The 21,859-nt window shown below is 38.1% G+C and overlaps 2 protein-coding genes across 2 annotated transcripts in view; one reads left to right on the top strand and one right to left on the bottom strand.

The window, feature by feature from the left end:
• The window catches only part of ATR (ATR serine/threonine kinase), a 99,605-nt gene extending 96,154 nt beyond the window's left edge, over nucleotides 1-3,451 (bottom strand). The window contains exon 1 of the mRNA XM_042955514.1: nucleotides 3,308-3,451. Within this exon, the coding sequence (XP_042811448.1) occupies nucleotides 3,308-3,366 (59 nt within the window). The 5' untranslated portion in view covers nucleotides 3,367-3,451. The remainder of the gene's footprint in view (nucleotides 1-3,307) is intronic.
• A 204-nt stretch (nucleotides 3,452-3,655) lies between these two features.
• Nucleotides 3,656-21,859, top strand: part of PLS1 (plastin 1) — a 125,189-nt gene continuing 106,985 nt past the window's right edge. The window contains exon 1 of the mRNA XM_042955168.1: nucleotides 3,656-3,778. Coding sequence (XP_042811102.1) covers nucleotides 3,741-3,778 — 38 coding nt within the window. The 5' untranslated portion in view covers nucleotides 3,656-3,740. The remainder of the gene's footprint in view (nucleotides 3,779-21,859) is intronic.

Genomic DNA, 21,859 nt, shown 5'->3' with positions numbered 1-21,859 from the left:
AGATAGGGTTGGCAGGATGTGCTGATAGATTATTAAGGGATAAGGGAAAGAATCCAGAATAACTCCTAGGCTTTTGGACAGTACATTTACAATAACATAGGGAAGGAACAAGTTTAAGGAAAATAAGTCAAGAGTTCTGCTTTGGATATGCAAATGTTCATACTGGATATAGATGTTCAACAGTATGCAATCTAATAATATTTCTGGGCTAGAGATATAAATTTGGGAGTTATCAGAATATAGATGGTATTTAAAGCTATGGAACTAGATGAAGTTATTTAGGGAAGAGTAAAGATGAAAAAAGGACCAAAGATGTAGCAAAAGGACATGGGGAGTCAAGAATGATTCCTACATTCCTGGTTTGGAAAAAAACGAGTGAATATGGTATGATTTACTGAGATATCCCTACCTCAGTGAATGCGGGGGGGGGGGGGGGGAAGTAGTTGGGATATGTGTAGAACTTGTATTGACTATGTTGAGTCTTAACTGCACATAGCACACCCAGCTAAAACTGCCAGTATATAGTTGTTTAAATAGCTCTATAGGTGATAGATATTATTTGGAGAAACACATTTGGAATCATCAAATAGCAGATGGATAGTTGAAGGCAGGAGTGGATGAGATCACCCAGAAAGACTATGTAGAGAAGAGTGCTAATAAGAAAAAACAGTGAAGCAAAATTTATCCCTGAGATAGAAAAGCCCACATATTAAAACAGTGACACCTCACTTTTTTCAGAAATAGAATTGCCAGTCAATTAATGAAAAAAAGGGGGGGGGAGAAGAAAAGGCCCTTTTGGTTGGAATCTGAAACTCAGCTCTGAAACTTTTTTTCATTGTTTCAGATTTTTAATACTGCCTTAAAAAGGCCTGTTACTCTAACTATCTCAGTATACTTTGAAATATAAAATAATTGTAATTGGAACAGTTATTATAAATCTAAGTAGATAATTCCTAAGGCAGTATTTGTTTACTCAGAACATATTTTCATTTCAAATATATAATTAAAACTTCTCACAAAGTCAGAACACAACTCATAGTTTGAACAGAAACTTCAGTGTTTAAATCTCAACATTCAGTAAATTAAACACTATATACATTAGGTTGCTTTGGAATACAAATCACTCATTTAAGTAAATGGGATATAACTTCTAACTTGTGTTAAAAGTGAAGAAATCCTTCTTTATGTGAAGACTTGACCAAAATCAATTAATCCTATTATGGTACAAATCAAACTCTACCGACACAACACATTTATTAGAGATTTGGATACAGAAACTACAGTTGGAAACTAGATGCTCCTTAGCTTGGGGGTAGTGAAAGAAAAAGGCATACGTGGATCAGGCCCCCATTTTTATTACTTTATTAATAACAATGCTTACTTTATTTAATGAAGAACTGTTATCTTTTCGATTTTGCTTCTTCAATTTCTGTGACTCAGTTTCTTTTTCTTTTTTTTTTTTTTAATGTTTTTATCTTATTTTTGAGACAGAGAGATAGAGCACGAGCAGTGGAGGGGCAGAGAGAGAGGGAGACACAGAATCTGAAGCAGGCTCCAGGTCTGAGTTGTCAGCACAGAGCCCGAGGTGGGGCTCAAATCCATGAACCGTGAGATCATGACCCGAGCCAAAGTTGGACATTTAACCGACTGAGCCACCAGGTACCCTTCTGTGACTCAGTTTCTCACTGAATAGTGATAATATTTAGTCCATTCTATATCAGGGAGATTCGGTGAGACTGAGTAAGCATGAATGAAGCAGTTGCAATGAGAAGGTCATGAAAATTAAAAACTATTGTTATACAATTCTCTATCGGTCAGTTTTTCTATTCTTTCACTTAGAATGGCTACAATTGAATGAAATGAAAGGTAACTTAAGCTCTGTTGATGTAAGAGGCTATAAATAAATTCAAGATACTATTACTTTTATTAACAATCTCTTAAAGGAAGAAAAAAGAGGAAGAAAAGTATTAATCTGTTAATTCTACATTAAAACAAGGTGGAGAAAAAATCCTGAACTTCACATTGAGCCTAAACATGAAATCTGTGCATCAATTTCTTAAAACGAGCACTTATATTCATGCTACTTTATAAAATGTTAACACAGAATATGCTTGCAACATTCATGCAAAGTGAAATAACACACACAAAACCAGGATAATTCAGTTAAGACGTGTGGTTCCTTCATTTATCCTCTTATGTGATTGAGGAAAACTAAATATCCTTGTATGACCAACAAGTAGAGATGAACACAACTGAACCACAGAAAAGAATTAAATATCCTATGGGCTTTGTATCAGTTTTGACTTCGTGTTGTAAGTTTTCAAACAGCCTAAAAAATTCCAGCTGATAGTTCAAGTGCAGTAGTGGTACAAGCCCACAAGCAGTGGGTTACAATTTAAAAAAAAAAAAAAAAAAAAAAGGCAAACAAAACAACAACCCTGCCTTCTTTCAGGCCTGGTTGAGGGAAGGTTGCCAGTGTGCTGAAGGGGGATGGCAGCCATCAACATCCTACCCTTCTCTTCAGGTAGAACACTGGTTTACCTGATTTTACTCTTCTGTTTACAGAAACAGGCTTTTGCAAATAAAATAAAAATTTAATATATTAAATTATTTCCAAACTTTGGAAACATTCTGTACACGTTTATATTTTGTGGACGTTGTGGCAAGGTCCCTGGGTTTTCTGACTAAAATAACAAGACTGGGGGCTGACTGATCAAATATAGGAGTCACATCTTCAGAACGCCCTATGGTTTCACTTTGAAGAAAGAAACCAACTGCCTTTCCTAGCAACTGGCCTTCTTTGCACAAAAAGAGAACTGGTGATTTTTCTTCTAAAAGAAGCAATTTGTGTCAAAACGTAAAGCTAAAAACCCAATTCCTCCACGAGCGATCACAAAAAATAGAAATTGGGGAAAGTTCGTGGGTCAAGTCCCTCATCTATGGACATAGGTTTCTGGGAAGCAAATAAGTACAGAAAGTGGCCAAAAAGTGGTCAGAAGGGACCGTTCCTTCCAGCTGCAGAGGGCAACCCCGGGTTGGGGACAAGCTCCGGGGCGCCGCTCTAGTGCGGTCAGCGAGCGCCTCTCCTCCCCTGGACCGGCTTTCTGAAGGTCTGCGGCGACGACCCGCATATCTTTAACCGCCTAAGGGAGAAGCGCTCAAATCAGTCGCGGAACACATCTACAAGGGCCGGGGTTGACGGGTTCGGGGCAGGCACGCGCGCCGCAGGGGAGGGAGAACACGTGAGATTCCGGCCAGGCCCGTCGGAGAAGGACGCGGGACCCAGAGCGGCCGAGCCTGACCCTACCTTCCCAACTCCCGCAGCGCGGGGATCATAGACGCCAGCTCCAGGCCGTGGTCGCCCATGTTGAGGATGCGCCGCACTCCTCAACGACGCCGACACGGGCTCCCGGCGTCTCCACAGCTACCTCTGGTGGGAAGGCGCGGTATCCGACGGTGGCTCGCCGGGCCCAAAACTCCTCCCGGAAGCCACTGCTGGTGGAGCTCGCCAGGCGCCGCTCTTTCTGCGTAGGACCCGGGGGAGGCCCGGAAGCCGAAAGGGGGTGGGGCAAGCAGGCTGAGCGCGCTCAGGTTTGGTTTCCTACCGTGTGTCCGACGTAGGGAGGAAGGCGGGGCGGGCGAGATTCGTGGCGAGTTTTAGTTTTCAGCGCCCTCTTTTGCTACTCCTAGCCTGGGAGGCTCACCGAGGCAAGACCCCTGGTTCTAGGGAAGATATAGGCATGACGGGCACCAGCCTTGCCTCCCTCGCATCACAAACGTGACAATTGATCTCCCCGTGGTTGAAAGCCCTCAGGTTCCTACCACTCTCCGGGCATCCTTTCTGATGAAAGATAAGAGACTCCTCCCTGTCCTGTTTCAGCAGGTGTTTTTCCGCTTGAAGTCACTCAAGCTTCCTTGAGGATATTACCTACCTTTAATATTTAAAAAGGGGGTTGAACGTTTTTGCAGGTGTCTTCATCAAATCACCAGCAGTACTGTGTATAATTTATGTCACCGTTATGGGCGTCAATTATCCATGATTTAATTTTTAAAGTAAATCAGTGGATTTGGGCTGTAGACTTTTTTAGTCCGGCCCAATTTGTTTATTTGAAAAATGGCCATTAGAAGAGACTTAACATGTCAAAATTATGTATTTAATCAGGCAAAGCTATGCAATGTGTTTACATTTGATCCATGGTACAAGAGGATAATTGTTGGTACAGTAGCTGAAAAGAAACATCAAAGTGATGGAATGACAGCCAAATATGCTCCTGCCTCAGGGATTTTGCATTTGCTGTACCTTCTGCCCTAATCTTGAACACTCCTCTCTTTCATCACTCCTTTTCAGATGTTTGCTGAAATGTCACCGGAGAGCCTCATATAGTATATAGCACACTTACACTCTCTTTTCCACTCCATTCTGCTTTATTTTTCTTCAAAGCCCTTAGAACCAAATTATACATTACATATTATTTATTGACTGCCTCCTCCAATTAGACAATAAACTCCTGAGAGCAGTATCTTGTCTTATTCACTGCTTAGATACCCACGACCTAGAATAGTGCCTGGCACATAGTGTTCAGTAAGTATTTATTAAATAGTTGAATGCTAGAGTGAAAAGAACATGGGATTAGGAGTTAGAGGCTCTGCACAAGCTCTTATGCCATCTGCTAGAAATTATATGACCTCAGTAAAATTATTTAACCTCTCTGCACTTCAGTTTTTCATCTATCAAATAGGATTAATAATATCTACCTGACAAGATTATGGTAAAGATTAAATAACAGGTAATAGAGGTAATAGAGTCACAGACCCTATTACCCTATTACCCACAGACCCTTTACTAAGACCCTTTTCTTAGTAAAGTAAGGGAGATATACAGTATATGCCAACAAAGATGAATCTTGACAGTAACGAGTGAAAAAAGCAAATTGCAAAGGGATACATAATAGTATTATATTATATGTCATTTTAAAACCACAAAATAAGACTTTGCGCAAGGTGCGTATACATACATATATAACAAAACTATAAAAACATGGCTGGGAAGGGTATATATCAACTCTAGGAGAGTTGTACCCCTAGAGAGAGAGAGAGAGAGAGAGAAGGGAGTGAAATGATGACGTTTCAACTTAGCTGTGAGGATTTTCTTTTAATAGGATCTGAATTAATCATGGCAAATTTAGGGGCGCCTGGGTGGCTCTGTCGGTTGAACGTCCGACTTCGGCTCAGGTCATGATCTCCCGGCTTGTGAGTTGGAGCCCCCCCATCAGGCCCTGTGCTGACAGTTCAGAGCCTGGAGCCTGCTTCAGACTCTGTGTCTCCCTCTCTCTCTGCCTCTCCCCTGCTTGCACTTCTCTCTCAAAATAAATAAACATTAAATTTTAAAAAATCATGGAAAATTTAACATTTGTTGTATTTGCGTGGGTGTTATATTACTATTTGTATCTGTATAGTTATGATACTCCAAAATTTTTAAAAAGTAAATATACTTTTTTAAAGCTTGGATTAGATTATACATAGGAAAGGTTTATCAACGAAAAGGTAGCAAATGTTAGATATTATTTTTAGATCATATGAAGAAAGATTATAAAAATTATAACGTTATATGGAAGACAACAACTGAATAGCATTAGGATTCCGAAAGAGTATATATTAGAAACAATAGAGCTTTGAGAATCCAGTTTAATTCAAAAAGTTATTTAAAAAAAATTTTTTTTTAACGTTTATTTATTTTTGAGACAGAGAGAGACAGAACATGAACAGGGGAGGGCAGAGAGAGAGGGAGACACAGAATCTGAAACGGGCTCCAGGCTCTGAGCTGTCAGCACAGAGCCCGACGCGGGGCTCGAACTCACGGACCATGAGATCATGACCTGAGCCGAAGTCGGACGCTTAACCGATCAAGCCACCCAGGCGCCCCTCAAAAAGTTATTTTTAGGCAAGATATTTTGTTAGATACTTCTGTGACAAAAAGAGGAGGACAATAAAGTCAGTCTCAAATAGTGTGCAAACTTTAGATATATAAGGGCATCATATGAACTCAGAAAATTAGAAGTAAAGCAGAATCTGATGAATGCCACAAGAAATAAAAACAACATGTACTGGAAAAATAGAAGAGGAAGAGATTAAGTATACTCTAGAGAGGAAGTGGACCAGGAAGTTGCTCAAGGAGAATGTGGCACCATATCTGAGATGGGACATGAAGAATAAACAGGATATGAAGAGGCAAAGATTGGAGAAGAAGAATATTTTCTAATAAGAGGCAGCGGTATGAACAAAAAGCATATGGAGGGAGAGACTAGTGATCCAGTTCAGCTGATGTTAGGGAACATTTAGAGTGGCCCAATTGAAATACTTGTACAAATCTCAGTAAGCTCTGGAGAGGCACTGGAAGATTTTATATAAAGTGACAGTCAAAGATACACTCAAATCAGGCAGAAGGGTGAAGGACACAACAAAAGGACAGTAGCAGATCAAGAAATCAAGCTTCTTTAGCAGTAGATCAAGAAATGAGCAATTGTCACTATAAGCAGACATCCTCCCTTAAGGTACTCATATATTTCTCTCCCCCAGCACACTTTTTGAGTTTTTCATACAAGCTAATTCTATTTCTTCACCTCCCACTCAAATCCTAAACCTATATGAACTATTCCCTCTGCCTTATTTGCTTCTCTTAAATGCTTCTCACCAAAGTCACAGTGACTTTCATACAGCTTCCTTCAAAAGATGTTGATCAGGTACCTGGCTGACTCAGTTAGAAGAGCATGTAACTCTTGGTCTCAGGATCATGAGTTCAAGCCCCACACTGGGTGCAGAGATTACCTAAATAAATAAAACTTTAAAAGATGTTAATCAGTCTTTTCCTTTCGTGACCCCTCAGCAGCGTTTGACAGTGTAGATGAGTGCCTTTATCTTAGGACACTTTCTCCCTTTGGCCTATGTTACTCTCTTGTTAGCAACGCTTACTTTGCCATTCAACTGCTGTTATTCCTCAGGATTCTAACTTAACTTCCTTTCTCTTTTTATTCCTACGTGACCTCATTCACTTTTCAGACTTCAGTTAGTTTTCCACCTGCTTATTACTCCCAAATTTAGATCTCTCTCTGAGCTTTCTATTTCATATGCCTAACTTTGTACTGGATTTTTCATCTTGAATTTTTCTCTGGTGCTTTTTTTTTTAAGTTTATGTATTTATTTTGAAAGATAGCACTAGCAAGAAAGGGGCAGAGAGAGAGAGAGGAAGAGAGAGAATCCCAAGCAAGCTCTGTGCTGTCAGCGCAGAGCCCAAAATGGGGCTCAGGCTCACAAACCATGAGAACATGACCTAAGCTGAAATCAAGAGTTGCATGCTTAACCGACTGAGCCACCCAGGTGTCCCCTATGTCCTTTTTTTTTGTGTTTAACTTTTTAATATGGAAGGTTTCAAATATATACAAAAGTAGAGGGAATAGAGTAAGGAACCACCCAACTTCGACAATTGTCACAAATGGCCAGTCTTTGTTTCATCCATCACCACCCGTCCCATTTCCCCCCTCCCTAATTGTATTATTTTAAAGAAAATCTCCAGTATCTAATCAATTTATCTACAGATACTTCAGTTTGCATCTCTTAAAGATAAGGACTAGGGGTGCCTGGGTGTCTGCATTCTTCTACCCCCCCCCCTTTTATTCTTAGGGGAGTGGAATGTGGGGATGGGGAGAGTGAGTCAGGAAGCAGAGAGGATGAGGTAGGTGAATCCTGTACTTGAGACCTTGGTATTTCCTAAGCCCAGTGTTTCATTCAGGTTGACAGGGGGGCACCAACCAATGTCTTAGAAGTTTCAGCCCATATGTGTATAGAATTGTCCCCTTTGATGATTAAAACTAGGGAGGAAGATGACCACCAGGTGGCACCAGAACCCAAGTGTGAGCAAAATGGACTTGGTTCTCAGAAGTCCAAACTCCTGGCTGCTCTGCAAGTTCCATCATAATGTGTTGCACTTTTTTTTTTACTCCGTTTATGGTATTATGTCAGGATTTTACTGAATAATTCACATCATAAAATATAGGCTAAAATAGAAATCTTAAGGAAATGAGATAAAAGTACAAACAATTTTACAAGTTGATTTCTACACTGGAATGGACTTCAATATACACTTCCTTGGTACATGCTACTTGAAATTTGCATTTTAAATAATTTTTAATAATTTTCGTTTTTTCCCAATTTTATTGAAAAATAACTGACACATTTACTGTGTAAGTTTAAGGCATACCACATAATGGTTTTATGTACATATACTATGAAATGATTACCACAATATGGTCAGCTAACATCATCTTAACATACAGATACAATAAGAAGAGGGGCACCTGGATGGCTCAGTTGATTAATTGTCTGACTTTGGCTCAGGTCATGATCTTGCGGTTCAAGAGTTCGAGCTCTGCGTTGGGCTCTGTTCAGAGCCTGGACCCTGCTTCAGATTCTGTGTTTCCCTCTCTGCCCCTCCCCTGCTTGTGCTCTGTCTCTCTCTCTCAAAGATAAATAAACATTAAATAATAAAAAAAAAATAGATACAATAAAAAGAAAAGAAAGAAGAATAAAAGAAAAAAAATATTTTCTCCCTGCGATGAGAACTCTTAGGATTTACTCTGTTAACAACTTCCCTATATACCATACAGCAGTATTAGCTATAGTCATCATGTTGTACATTATATTCCTAGTACTTATTTATCTTACTGGTAGTTTGTAACTTTTGGCTACCTTCCTCTATTTCCCCTATTATTACCCCCTGCCTCTGCTAACCACAAATATGATCTCTTTTCCTGTGAATTTGGTGGGATTTTGTTTGTTTTAAATTCTACATGTAAGTGAGATCATATAGTATTTGTCTTTCTCTGTCTGACATATTTCATTTAGCATGATGCCTTCAAAATACATCCGTGTTGTCAGAAATGGTAGGATATCTTTTCTACTGTAAATAATGCTGCTATGAACATAGGAGTGCAGATATCTTTTCAAGTTAGTGTTTTCATTACCTCAGGATATATTCCCAGAAGTGGAATTGCTGGATCATATGGTAGCTCTATTTTTAATTTTATGAGAATCCTCTGTACTCTTTCATAATAACTGTACCAATTTACAATCCCGACAACAGTGCACAAGGCTGCCCTTTTCTCCATATCCATGCCAATATTTGTTGTCTCTTGTCTTTTTGATAATGGCCATGCTAACAGGAGTGAAGTGATATCTCACTGTGGTTTTAATTTGCATTTCCCTAGTTACTAGTGATGTTGAGCATCTTTTCAGGTACCAGTTGGCCCTAGATGTATCTTCTTTGGCGAAATGTTTATTCAGGTCTTTTACCCATTTTTTCCACTTTCTTTCTTTCTTTCTTTCTTCTCTCTTTCTTTCTTCCTTTTTTTTTTTTTTTTTTTGAGAGAAAGAGGCAGAGGGAGATGGGCAGAGGGAGAGAGAGAGAGAGAGAGAGAGAGAGAGAGAGAGAGAGAGAGAGAATCTAAAGCAAGCTCCACACTCAGTGCAGAGCCCTACGCGGGGCTTGATCTTATGACTTTGAGATCAGAGATCATGACCTGAGCCCAAATCAAGGGTCGACTGCTTAACCTATTGAGCCACCCAGGTGTTCCCACCCATTTTTTAATTGGGTTATTTGTTTTCTTGTTGTTGAATTCTATGATCTCTTTCTTTTCTTTTAAGTTTATTAACTTATTTTTGAGAGAGAGAGAGAGAGAGAGAGAGAGAGAGCACAAGCGCAGGAGGGGCAGAGAGAGAGAGGGAGACACAGAATCCAAATTGGGCTTCAGGTTCTGAGCTGTCAGTGCAGAGCCTGATGTGGGGCTTGAACCCACTAACTGTGAAATCATGACCTGAGCCAAAGTTGGACCCTTAACTGACTGAGTCACCCAAGTGCCCTGTATGAGCTCTTTCTATATTTTGGATACAAACCCCTTATCAGGTATATGGTTTGCAAAAATGTTTTCCCAAATAATAGATTGTCTTTCATTTTGTTGATGATTTTATTTTTATTTTATTTATTTTTTATTTTTTGCTGTGCAAAAGCTTTTTAGTTTGATGTAATCTCACTTATTTATTTTCTATTTTGTTGCTTGTGGTTAAGATGTCATATCCAAAAATCATGACCATGACCCATATTAAGGAGATTTGTTTCTATGTTCGTTCTTTCTTTCTTTCTTTCTTTCTTTCTTTCTTTCTTTCTTTCTTTCTATGTTTTCTTCTAGAAGTTTATGGTTTAAAGTTTTTCATATAAATCTTTAATTCATTTCAAGTTAATTTTTGTAAAGGGTATAAGATATGGGTCCAGTTTCATTCTTTTACATGTGAATATCCAATTATTCCAGCATCATTTACTGAAGAGACTATCTTTTCTCCATTGAGTATTCTTGGCTTCCTTGTTGAATATTAGTTTAATATATATGCTCAGGGGTCTATTTCTGGGCTCTTGATTCTGTTCTATTGGTCTATTTGTTTTTATGCCAGTACCATTCTGTTTGGATGACTATTGTTTTAGTTATAGCTTGAAATCAGGAAGTGATACCTCCCAATTTGTTCTTTCTCAGGATTTTTTTTTTTATTCAAGGTCTTTGGTGGTTCCATATAAGTTTTAGGTTTGTTTGTTTGTTTACTTCTGTAAAAAATGCCACTGGAATCTTGGTAAGGGTTGCATTGAATCTATAGATGGCTCTTGGTAGTACTGACATTTAACAATATTAATTCTTCTAATCCGTGAACACGGGATGCCTTTCTATTTCTTTGTGTCTTCTTCAATTTCTTTTGTCAATGTCATAGTTTTCAGTGTAGAAATCATTTCCTCCTTAGTTACATTTATTCTGAAGTATTTTACTGTTTTTGATGCTATTATAACTGGGATCTATTTCTTGATTTCTTTTTCAGAAATTTTGTTGTCAGTGCATAGAAATGCTACTGATTTTTGTATGTTAATTTGGTATCCTGCAACTTTACTGAATTCATTGATTAAATCTAACAGGTTTTGGTTGAGTCTTTAGGACTTTATCTGTACAAAATCATGTCATCTGCAAATGGAGACAATTCTCCCTCTTCCTTTCTAATTCTGATTCCTTTTATTTCTTTTTCTTGCCTAATTGCTCCAGCTAGGACTTCCAGTACCATGTTGAATGGTGAGAGTGGGCACCCTGTCCTGTTCCTGCTCTTAGAAGAAAAGCTTTCATCCTTTCACCATTGAGTATGATGTTAGCTGTGGGCTTGTCATATATGGATTTTATTACATTGAGATATGTTCTTTGTATGCCTCATTTGTTAAGAGCTTTTATCACAAATGGATGTTGAATTTTGTCAAGTGCTTTATCTGTATTTATTAACGTGATCATTTGATTCTTTCAGTCTATTAATATGAAGTAGCTTATTGATATGCATATGTTGAACCATTCTTGCATCCCAAGGATAAATTCCACTTGATCATGGTGAATGATTCATTTAATGTAATGCTGAGTTTACTATTATTTTATTGGGAACTTTGTCATCTATATTCATGAGGGATATTGGCTTGTAGTTTTCTTTTCTAGTAGTATTTTTCCTGGTTTTGGTATCAGGATAATTCTGCCTTTATAAAATGAGTTTGGGAGTGGTGTTCCTTCCTCTTCAATTTTTTGGAAGAGTTTGAGAAGTATTGGTGTTAATTTGTCTTTTAATATTTGGTAAAATTCACCTTTGAAGCCATCTGGTCCTGGGCTTTTCTTTGTTGGGAGATTTTTTTATTACTGACTTAATCTTCTAACTAGTAATTCGCCTATTCATATTGTCTATTTCTTCCTGATTCAGTCTTGGTAAGTTGTGTGTTTCAAAGAATATTTGCATTTCTTCTAAGTTGTCCAGTTCGTTGGTATTTGGTTATTTATAGTAGCCTCTTATTCTTTGAATTTCTTTGGTATCAATTGTAATGTATTATTTTTCATTTATAGTTTTGTTGATTTGGGTCCTTTCTCTCTCTCTCTCTCTCTCTTTTTTTTTTTTTTTTTTCTTTTCATTAATCTAGCTAGGGGTTTGTCAGGTTTATCTTTTCAAAGAACCAATTCTTAGTTTGGTTAATCTTTTCTGTTATTTTTCTTTTCTTTCTTTCTTTCTTTCTTTCTTTCTTTCTTTCTTTCTTTCCTGCATTCATATTTATTATGCCCTTTCCTCTGCCAACTTTGGGCTCAGTTTGTTCTTTTTCTAGTTCCTGAAGGCATAGAGTTAGGTTGTTTATTTGGGATCTTTTCTTGCTTCTTAATGTAGGTGTATATTGTTAACTGGTTTTGCTGCATCCCAGCAGTTCTGGTATGTTATGGTTCCATTTTTCTTACTGTTTTATTTTCTCTTTAATTTCTTCTTCCATCCATTTGTTGTTCAAGAGAGTGTTGTTTAGTTTTCTCGTGTTTGTGAATTTCCAATTTTCTTATTGATTTCTGTTTTCATGTCATTGTGGTCAGGGAAGATACTTGGTATGATTTCAGTCTTCTTGAATTTTGTGACCTGACATATGGTCATTCCTAGAAAATGTTCCATGTGTGCTTGAGAAGAATATATATTCTGCTTTTGTTGGATAGAATGTTCTGTATATGTGTTTGTTAGTTCCACTTGGTCAATAGCATTGTTCAAATACACTTTTCCTTATTGCTTCTCTGTCTGGATGATCTATCCATTGTAGAAAGTGGGATATTAAAGTCCTCAACTATTATTATATTACTGTTTATTTCTCCTTTTAGCTCTGTTAGATTTTGCTTTATGTATTTAGGTGCTCTGATGTTGGGCATATAAATATTTACAATTATTATATTTTCATGATGTATTAACCTCCATTATTATGTAATGACCTTCTTTGTCTCTTTACCATTTGTAGTGTAAAGTGTACTGTTTCTGATATAAGTATAGCTACCCCTGCCTTTTTGGCTATTTTTGCTTAAAATGGCTTTTTCCATAATTTCACTCTTAGTCTATATGTCTTTAAGGCTAAAGTGAGTCTTTTGTAGGTAGCATGTTGTTGGATCTTTTCTTGTTGTTTATTTAAATCCATTCAGCCATTCTATGTCTTTTGAGTAGAGAGTTCATCCATTTGTTTAAAGTAATTATTGATAGGTAGGGGCTTATTATTGACATTTTGTTGTTTTTCCAGTCGTTTTCCAGATCTGTTGTTCCTTGTTCCTTATCATGCTTTCTTTTTTTGTGTGTGTTTTGAAGTCTTTTGGTATCAGTATGCTCTGACTTTTTTATTGTGTTCTTTTGTGTGATTACTACAAGATTTCCCTTGTGGGTACTATGAAGCTTACATAAAATATCTTAAACTTTTAACACCTATGTTTAAATTTGTAACAACTTAATTTTAATAGAATTTATATACTTGACACTTCTTGTCCCCCTCATCTTTTAAGTTATTGCTATGACAATTTATATTTTTTATATTGTGTAATTAAGAATAGATTATTGTATTTATGGTTATTTTCTCTAAGTTCATTTTTTTAACTTTTAAACTAGAGTTGTGAGTTATGTACCACTATTACCATATTATAGAATCTAACTATGCTTTTGTATTTACCATTACCAGTGAGATTTATGCTACCTATTTGTGTTTTTATGATGTTAATAGTGTTATTTTACTTCTATTCAAAAAACTCCCTTTAGCATTTCTTGTAGGGCAGGTCTGGTGGTAATGAATTTTTTCAGCTTTTGTTTGTTTAGGAAAGACTTTGTCCCTACTTCATTTCTGAAGGACAACTTTACTGTTTAGAGAATTCTTTTTTTTAAATGTTTTTATTTACTTTTGAGAGAGAGAGAAGGGGGGGCGAGAGAGAGAGAGAGAGAGAGAGAGAGAGAGCACGTGCACAAGCAGGGAAGGGGCAGATACAGAGGGAGACAGAATCCAAAGCAGACTCCAGGCTGTGAGCTGTTAGTGCAGAGCCCAGTGTGAGGCTCTAACTCACAAATCAAGAGATCATGACCTAAGCTGAAGTCTTACGCTCAACTGACTGAGTCATCCAGGCACCTCTAGTTAGAGAAATCTTGGTTAACAGTTACTTTCTTTCAATTTTTGAATATGTCATCCCATTCTCTTCCTGGCCTGAAAAGTTTCTGTTGAGAAACCCACCTACAGTCTTATGGAGTTTCCTTATATGTCACATCCTTTTTTCTCTTGCTGCTCTTAAAATTCTTTGTCTTTGACTTTTGACACTTTAATTATAATGTCTCATTGTTAACTCTATTCAGGGTCAACATATTTGGAATCCTTTGGGCCTCATGAATCTAGATGTTCATTTCTCTCCTCAGGTTCAGGAGGTTTTCCATCATTATTGTTTTAAATATACTTTCTGTCCCTTTCTCTTTCTCTTCTTCTTCTAGAATTCCCATAATGTGAATGTTGTTTCTTTTCATTGTGTCCCATAATTGCCATAGGCTTTCTTTACTCTTTTTCATTCTTTTTTTTTTCCCCCTCCTCTGAGTTATTTCAAATGTCCTGTCCTCTGGGTCACTGATTCTTTCTTCTCTATGGTCAAGTCTATTTTTGAAACTATTAAATTTTTCAATTCAGTTATTGTATTTTTCAGCTTTAGGATTTCTGTGTTTTTTGTTTGTTTAATGGTTGCTATTTTTTGTCAATTCTCTTGCTTTGTTCACGCATAGTTTTTCTAATTTTGTTTAGTTATCTGTGTTTTCCTGTAGTTCACAAAACATCCTTAAGAGGATTATTCTGAATTCTTTGTCTTACAGCTCATAAATCTCCATTTCTTTAGGGTCAATTATTGGACCTTTATTGATTTCCTTGCTGGTATTGTATATAGATGATTTTTTGTGATCTTTGATTCCTTACATTGTATCTCTGCATTTGAGAGATGGGGCTCCCCTTCTAGACTTCTCAGGTTTGCTTTGGCAGAAACAGTTCTCTTCACTAGCTCAGTTTGGTTTCTGGGTATATCTGCTTGTGATGTCTGGGTGGATGGGGCCGGCTATTACAGTATAGTTTGGAAGAAGGCAAGTGTTTGAGCTCTAAGGATGAGGAAGGGGGTGTATGCCACTGACTGAGAACAGTTGGGTAGGATTGCAGGCTTGGCTCCCTACCCAAGTAAGGTTGCAGGATGGGTTCTGAGGATGCCTAAATTCTCTAGCCAGGCTAATTAAATGGTTGGGTATATTCAGTAGTAGATAGGGCTATGAATTAGCTTCCCTGCCCTGGCAGAGTAGCAGGCCAGAGCCCAGGGCCTGTGTACTTCATTGTTTGGGGGCTCAAATCAGGCCTGAGTATGCTGTGAATTCCCTGGTCAGGTGAGAAGGCCGTTTTTGCTGTGCAGATGAGGAAGTCATGGGCTGTGCTCATTATTCATGCGCCACTGTATGTAGGGCTGTTAAATGGGCTGTGCAGCTTCCTGTGTGCTCCGGTTAAGCTTCCTGATCAGACAGGTTGAAAGCTGTAATCAGCAATGAGCAGGGCTATGAATTAGATTTCCTGCCCAGAGGGCAGCAGAAGCTCTAAAACTGGTAAAGCTCTTTGTTTGTTGTCCCAGATCAAGGCAACCTATACCCCATGTTCTCTGGCTAAATAGTGCTATTAGCTTTGCTCTGCAAATTGTCAGCTTTGTTTGCCTCTCTCTCTGCTTGAGTGCCCCTGGGCCACACAGCTTTCAGGTGTTTTCACTAGACCTTCTGGTCAAATGGGGCTGGGAGTCACTCTCCAAAGTGGGTAGGGCTGTGGCTCATCTCCTTTCTTGGGCATGACAAATTGGGTTCTAGGGCCAGCAAAACTCCTCATTTGAGGATCCAAATCAGGCAGGTCTGTACTTCACGAGGTTCCCTGGTCAGCATGTTCCTGACTTGGTTCTGCAGATGAGCAAATCCACTGGTTGGGATTACTACCTGGGCACAGCAGTTACGGACATGGTTTGCCAAGATCCATGTGCTGGTTGTTGCAAGCCCTTCCTCCTTCTTCATCACAGTCATATTCCCAGTGCTGGGCCCCACAGATTTCCCTGTAATTCCTGTGGTGTAAGATCAGAGTAGGGACTCCCCAAAAGTGACCCACAGTGCTGGGGAAGGCTGGTTTTCCCTTGGGGCTTTCTTTTCCCATTGGAAGAACTGAAAGGTCAGGAGAGGCTGCACCACATGGTGCTGGACTTTCCCGAGTGGCAATGCATTCAACGTGTAGCTGCTTCTCTTTTCTAATGCAGTCTGTCTTGGTCTCTGAGGTGCATGAGGGTGTTTCAGCCTAACCCCTGTGTTCTAGGATTCTCTCAATGGTGTCTTGTTCTTGAATAGAATGTTGGTTGCTCTTCTTGTGAAGGGGAACGGTGTCAGGAACAACTTATGTTGCTATCTTAGTGACATCACTCTAATAATTTTCATTTTCATTTTATTTTATTTTAATTTATTATTCTTTTAATCAATACTTCATTTAGTTTTATTTTAGACAGAGAGAGCATGCATGAGTGGGGGAGAGGGACAGAGGAAGAGAGAATCTTAAGCAGGCTCCACGCTCAGCACAGAGCCACACACTGGGCTCGATCCCATGACCCTGGGATCATGACCTGAGCCAAAATCAAGAGTCAGACACTCAACCAACTGAACCATCCAGGCATCCCAATTTTTATTTCTTTTAAGTTTATTTATTTATTTTGGGAGAGAGAGAGAGAGAGAGTAGGAGCTGGTGGGGAGCAGAGAGGGAGGGAGAGAGAGAATCCCATGCAGGCTCCTCACTGTCAGCACAGAGCCTGACTCAGGGTTTGATCTCATGAACAGTGAGATCATGACCTGAGCCTAAATCGAGAGTCAGACACTCAACCAGCCGAGCCACCCAGGTGCCCCTGGAGTTGTTTTACACAGCAGACAGAGCACACTTTTACAACCGAAATACGATTATGCCATTCCCCTGCTTCAAAAATAATTTTGACAATATGTGTTGAATATTGTCAGACAGATTGATGGGTAAAAAGGGGCACATATCTATTGGTTGTAATAGGATAAAGCCTACATTGATATAGCAGGTCAACATTCTGAAACTTAATAACTCAGAGTGAATGATCCTGTACAGCCAAACTGCATTAACAGACTTGTCCCATTTAGTAGAAACACTGAAAAAAACAAATTACAAAAACCATCTAGTTCTCACAGAGGAACTTACAATATTTAAAAAACTTAAGCATAAAGCTGTTTGTCTTTCTATCATTGTGGCAATCTCACATCTACTAAGGCTATATAATAGAACTAGTGTATTTGGAGATGATTCAGAAATAAGGCCATGGAATACTTTCTCATGTATCAAGGATATCTTTATCTCAGTAATGAATTGTTATCATTTTTATTGCTAAACTCTTAAGTATGACCTTAAGATTATATCAAATTTGTTTGAGTGATAGTGATTATTTGGGGTTTTTTGTTTTTTTAATTTAATTTTTAAGTAGGCTCCATGCCCAGCATGGAGCCCAATACAGGGCTTGAACTCACAACCCTGAGATCAAGACCTGAACTGAGATCAAGAGTCAGACGCTTAACCACCTCAGCCACCCAGGTGCCCTGTGCAGGTAGTGATTATTTGTATTTGCAGTCATCACTTTTACTTTTCTCAATATACTTTTATCTGTTACAAATGTCATTATCCTCCCACTAGTTCTTTAATGTAAATATGGGGCACCTGGGTGGCTCAGTCAGTTGAGCGTCCGACTTCAGTTCAGGTCATGATCTCATGGTTCATGGGTTCGAGCCCCATGTTGGGATCTGTGCTGACACTTCAGAGCCTGGAGCCTGCCTCGGATTCTGTGTGTGTGTGTCTCTCTCTCTCTGCCCCTCCCCTGCTCACACTCTATCTCTCTCAAAAATAAATAAACATTAAAAAAAATTATAATGTAAATAAAGCCAGAAGGAAGCAGATTCTGAGTTCTCCAGCTTGGGCATGCTTTAGAATCACCTGGAGGGCTTATTAAAATGGATTCCTGAGTCTCAGCTCCAGAGATTCTGATTCAGTGGGTCTGAAAGGGAACTCAGTAATTTTGCTTTCACATGATGCTGATGCTGCTTGTCCGTAGACCACACTTTGAGTTAGCACTGTGTTAGAGCAGTGGTTCTCAACCTTGACTACACATTGAAATTATGTGGGTGGGAAGCTTTTAAAAAGTATTTGGGCACTTCTAGAGATTTTGATTTGATTGGTTTAGGGTAAGGTACTTAGGTATATATTTATATGCATTTCTCTAGTTATCAGCAAGTTCAAGCATCTGGTTGTATGTCTATTGTCATTTGGATTTCTTTTTCTCTAAATTACCTACTCAGGACTGTATGTGTTTTTCACTTGGTTGTGTCTTTTTATTGATTTATAGAAACATTTTAATGTATTATAGATATTAACTATTTTCTGATTTATATTCTGAGAATATTTACTCTCAGTCTGTCACTTGGTTCTTGTCACAGAAACTTTAATTTTTATTATATCAAATATATCTTCCTTTATATCTTCTGGGTTTTGAGTCTTGCTTAGGAAGGTTAACCTCATAGTTAAACGTGTTCTTCTGTACTTTTTACTTTAATTCCGTAGTATTCGTTTTCTCATTTATTTACTGATTTACTGATCAATGTTGAGAAAGACAACTTGTTAAACAGATGGATAGTGCATTCGTCAGGATTGAAGTCTCTTTTGCTAGTTTAAGAATAAAGAGGTTTGTTAAGAGATATAGATAATTTACAGAATCTTTGGGACTTCATCATGAGGATACAAGTACTCCCCTAATTGCCTATCAGGCAGCACTAACTCTGAAAGGATCAGGAAGGCTGCTAAAAGATGGTGCTTGCCTCTCTTCTCATACAATTTATTTTCAACCAATGCCTTTTATGACTTGGTGGAACCTAAATCATATCTGGAACCCTATCTACAGATGCATGTGGGAAATGTAGAGTCTGGCTTTCCAGGAAGGTATCCAAGAAGAGAGTTGGGGCAATCCACAGAATCTGTTAATATGTTACTGACTGATCCGTAATTTCTCATTAATCTGTGTGCCCTTGTCTTCATAGATGAAAATATATTTGGGGACAGTCAGTAGTCTCTGCCAAATTCCAAAACTCTTTTTCCCATTTTCTATCTCTTCAGTTGATGTTGTACACGATTTTATTTTTTTCAGGTAAGGATGGTCAAGGTGTTGGGGGAGGATGGGGAAGGTAGTGAGCTGCCCCTGATCATCCTTCTATGCACTCAAGCTGTTTTTTCCAATGCCTGTTAGGCTAACTTCATTCTGGGATAATTACTCAGCTTGATCTTTATCAATTTTTAATTTCTGATCGTCTTTGTTCTGATATCTTGACCATCCATTTAATTTTTTTATCTCAGTCATCAAAATTTTAAATTCCTAACTATCTAGTTACACTTTTTGTACATGCAACATCTCGTGTTTCTCTAGTGGTATTAATTATACTTTTCAAATGTCTTCTGATCTCTAGCTCTGTTTTCTCTAATATTAGTAGTAGAAATATACAAATGGTGTCTCTCTTATGTTGATCCTTCCTGCCAAATGTGTGGTAATATTTAGTTATCTGTTCAGTTTTATATTTTAGAATCTCTGTTCACTTTGCCTTTTGGTTAACTATAGCTGTCCTCTGCCAGTTTGGTGTAAGGAAGAGCACTGGAGAAGTAAGGATACGATGGCAGTTTATCTTTAAGGTGTGAGAGACTCATGTTCTTCCTGGTAGTCTGTAGGTACCTTGGTCACCATTTAGAACCAGTTGGGGAGGTGAAAGTTGTTGACTAGCTGACCTACTCTAAGCCTCTTTCCCTGATTTCTGTCTCTAATGAGTTCCTCAGTGCCTGCCCCTCAATTCTTGATCTGTTAATTTTGAGAGTGCACAGCCTTCCCCTCACTGCTTCTTCCTTTGCTCTGGACTCCTCAATAAGATTTGAGATGAATTTCCCTTCCTTTTACTGAGATATGACCCTATCTGTAGTCTGTCTTTTCTCAACATTGCTGGTTTGCTGATGGCAGTTTTTATTCTTTTCCTAGGATATTTTTTACTTTTAAAAGTTATCTTCTTGGGGTGCCTGGGTGGCTCAGTCAGTTAAGCATCTGACTTCAACTCAGATCATGATCTCATGGTTCGTGAGTTTGAGCCCCACATCAGGTTCTGTGCTGACAGCTTGGAGCCTGGAGCCCGCTTCAGTTGCTCTCTGCCCCTCCCCTGCCCGCACTCTCGCTCTCTCAAAAATAAATAAACATTAAAAAAAATAAAAATAAAAGGTATCTTCTCTAATTTTCAAAGGTTTTTATATGGTAAGTAGGATATAGATGTATGTGCTTGGTTAACTATTTTGATCCAATCTATTTTAAGTTGTGTTTGTGTGTGTGTGTGTGTGTGTGTGTGTGTGTGTGTGAGAGAGAGAGAGAGAGAGAGAGAGAGAGAGAGAGAGAGAGAGAGACAGGAAGAGGAGGGGGGGAGATTTGCATTATTTTCTGTTTTATTTATCAGATTATTCTTTTTCCTCCAAATGATGTAAAAAAATAATAATAAAGCCAGAGATGAACTGAATATTAGCCCTTTTCACATATAGTTTTCTTCTCTAGTCCCTTATTCTAGGAAAAAAAAGGGGGGGGGGTCAAATAAAGTAAATATGTTCCTACATACTTCCTGGTATTACCCAGGGTCATTCAAAACACACCTACTTTTCCTGAAATGGGAGGTAAAATTGGTACCCATAAGTAGTCCTCGATTAGGATCAGGGCTGGGTAGCAGTTGGGTATTATCGTCATAAACATTTCAGAAACTATCAGGCTCTAAGGAACTAACACTGACCACATTCACATAGACTCACTTTATAACCCAGAATGCTTGGTGGGTTTTTTTTTTTTTTCCATTTAGAGTTTGGGATATATTATAACTTGGAGGGATTACTTGTGATAATAACACATATTTGGAGTAGGATTCGAGCTGGAATCCTTTCTTCACTGTTTGTTCACACTCTGTTACTCAATATTTCTGAATCTCCACTTTCGTCCTTGTGAGCATTAAAATGTGGTGAAGAACAAAAGGTTCTTGGAGCAGCTAGCACATAGAAAACATGGAACAGGCATTAGAGATGGTGGTGAAGATGATGGTGGTGGTAAATTTCTGCTCTTTCTGGTCTCCTTCCCAGTATCAATAAGCCTGGAAAATAAATTAATAATCCAGAGGCTCCTTGGGAAATGTGGAATCAGCAAAGATGGTCTTTAAATAAAGTACAATTTTCAATTTAATTTTTATTTAATTTTCATTTAGTTGTCTTTATTTCAAGAAAAATAATTACTATTTTGTGCCTCTGTTTTCTCACCTATAAAATGAGGATAGCTTATTAAGGTTGTCATGGATATTCAATGAGAAAACATTATAAAGTGCTTAAAACAGGGACTGGCACATATTAAGAGCACAATAACTTCGCTATGTTATTAATAATATTAATATATTACTAATATTTTATATACACTGTAGAAGAGACAGAAAACTATCCCTATTTTGATTTATGTTGGTGCTTTTTTTTTTCAACCAAAAGTTGGAACACATGATTGGACATAAATTCACATGATAAAAAAATATTAAAATTGGGACTATTATGAAAAAATTGGGACATATGGCTATTATAACTAGAGTATATATTTTTGATGATCATAATAATACTTGTGCCCACCAATTATAGCATCTTCTCTGTAAATTCTTCCTACCTGATGCCATTATTTCTGTTGATTTTTGATCAATCTGAAGTATGTTGATTTCAAACTATTGCTTTTTTAATTATCAGGGGAACTCTTTTATCAAATAAAATCTCAGAGAATACCTCAATATGAGAATGATAGTGGGTTCTTGGAACTGTAGTCCTTGACCCACAGCCCTGCCT

This window comes from Panthera leo, chromosome C2, assembly GCF_018350215.1.
Source record: "Panthera leo isolate Ple1 chromosome C2, P.leo_Ple1_pat1.1, whole genome shotgun sequence".
NCBI classification, from domain to species: domain Eukaryota; kingdom Metazoa; phylum Chordata; class Mammalia; order Carnivora; family Felidae; genus Panthera; species Panthera leo.
Note: the sequence above shows the minus strand (reverse complement) of the source record. Positions and strands in the feature narration are given on the sequence as shown.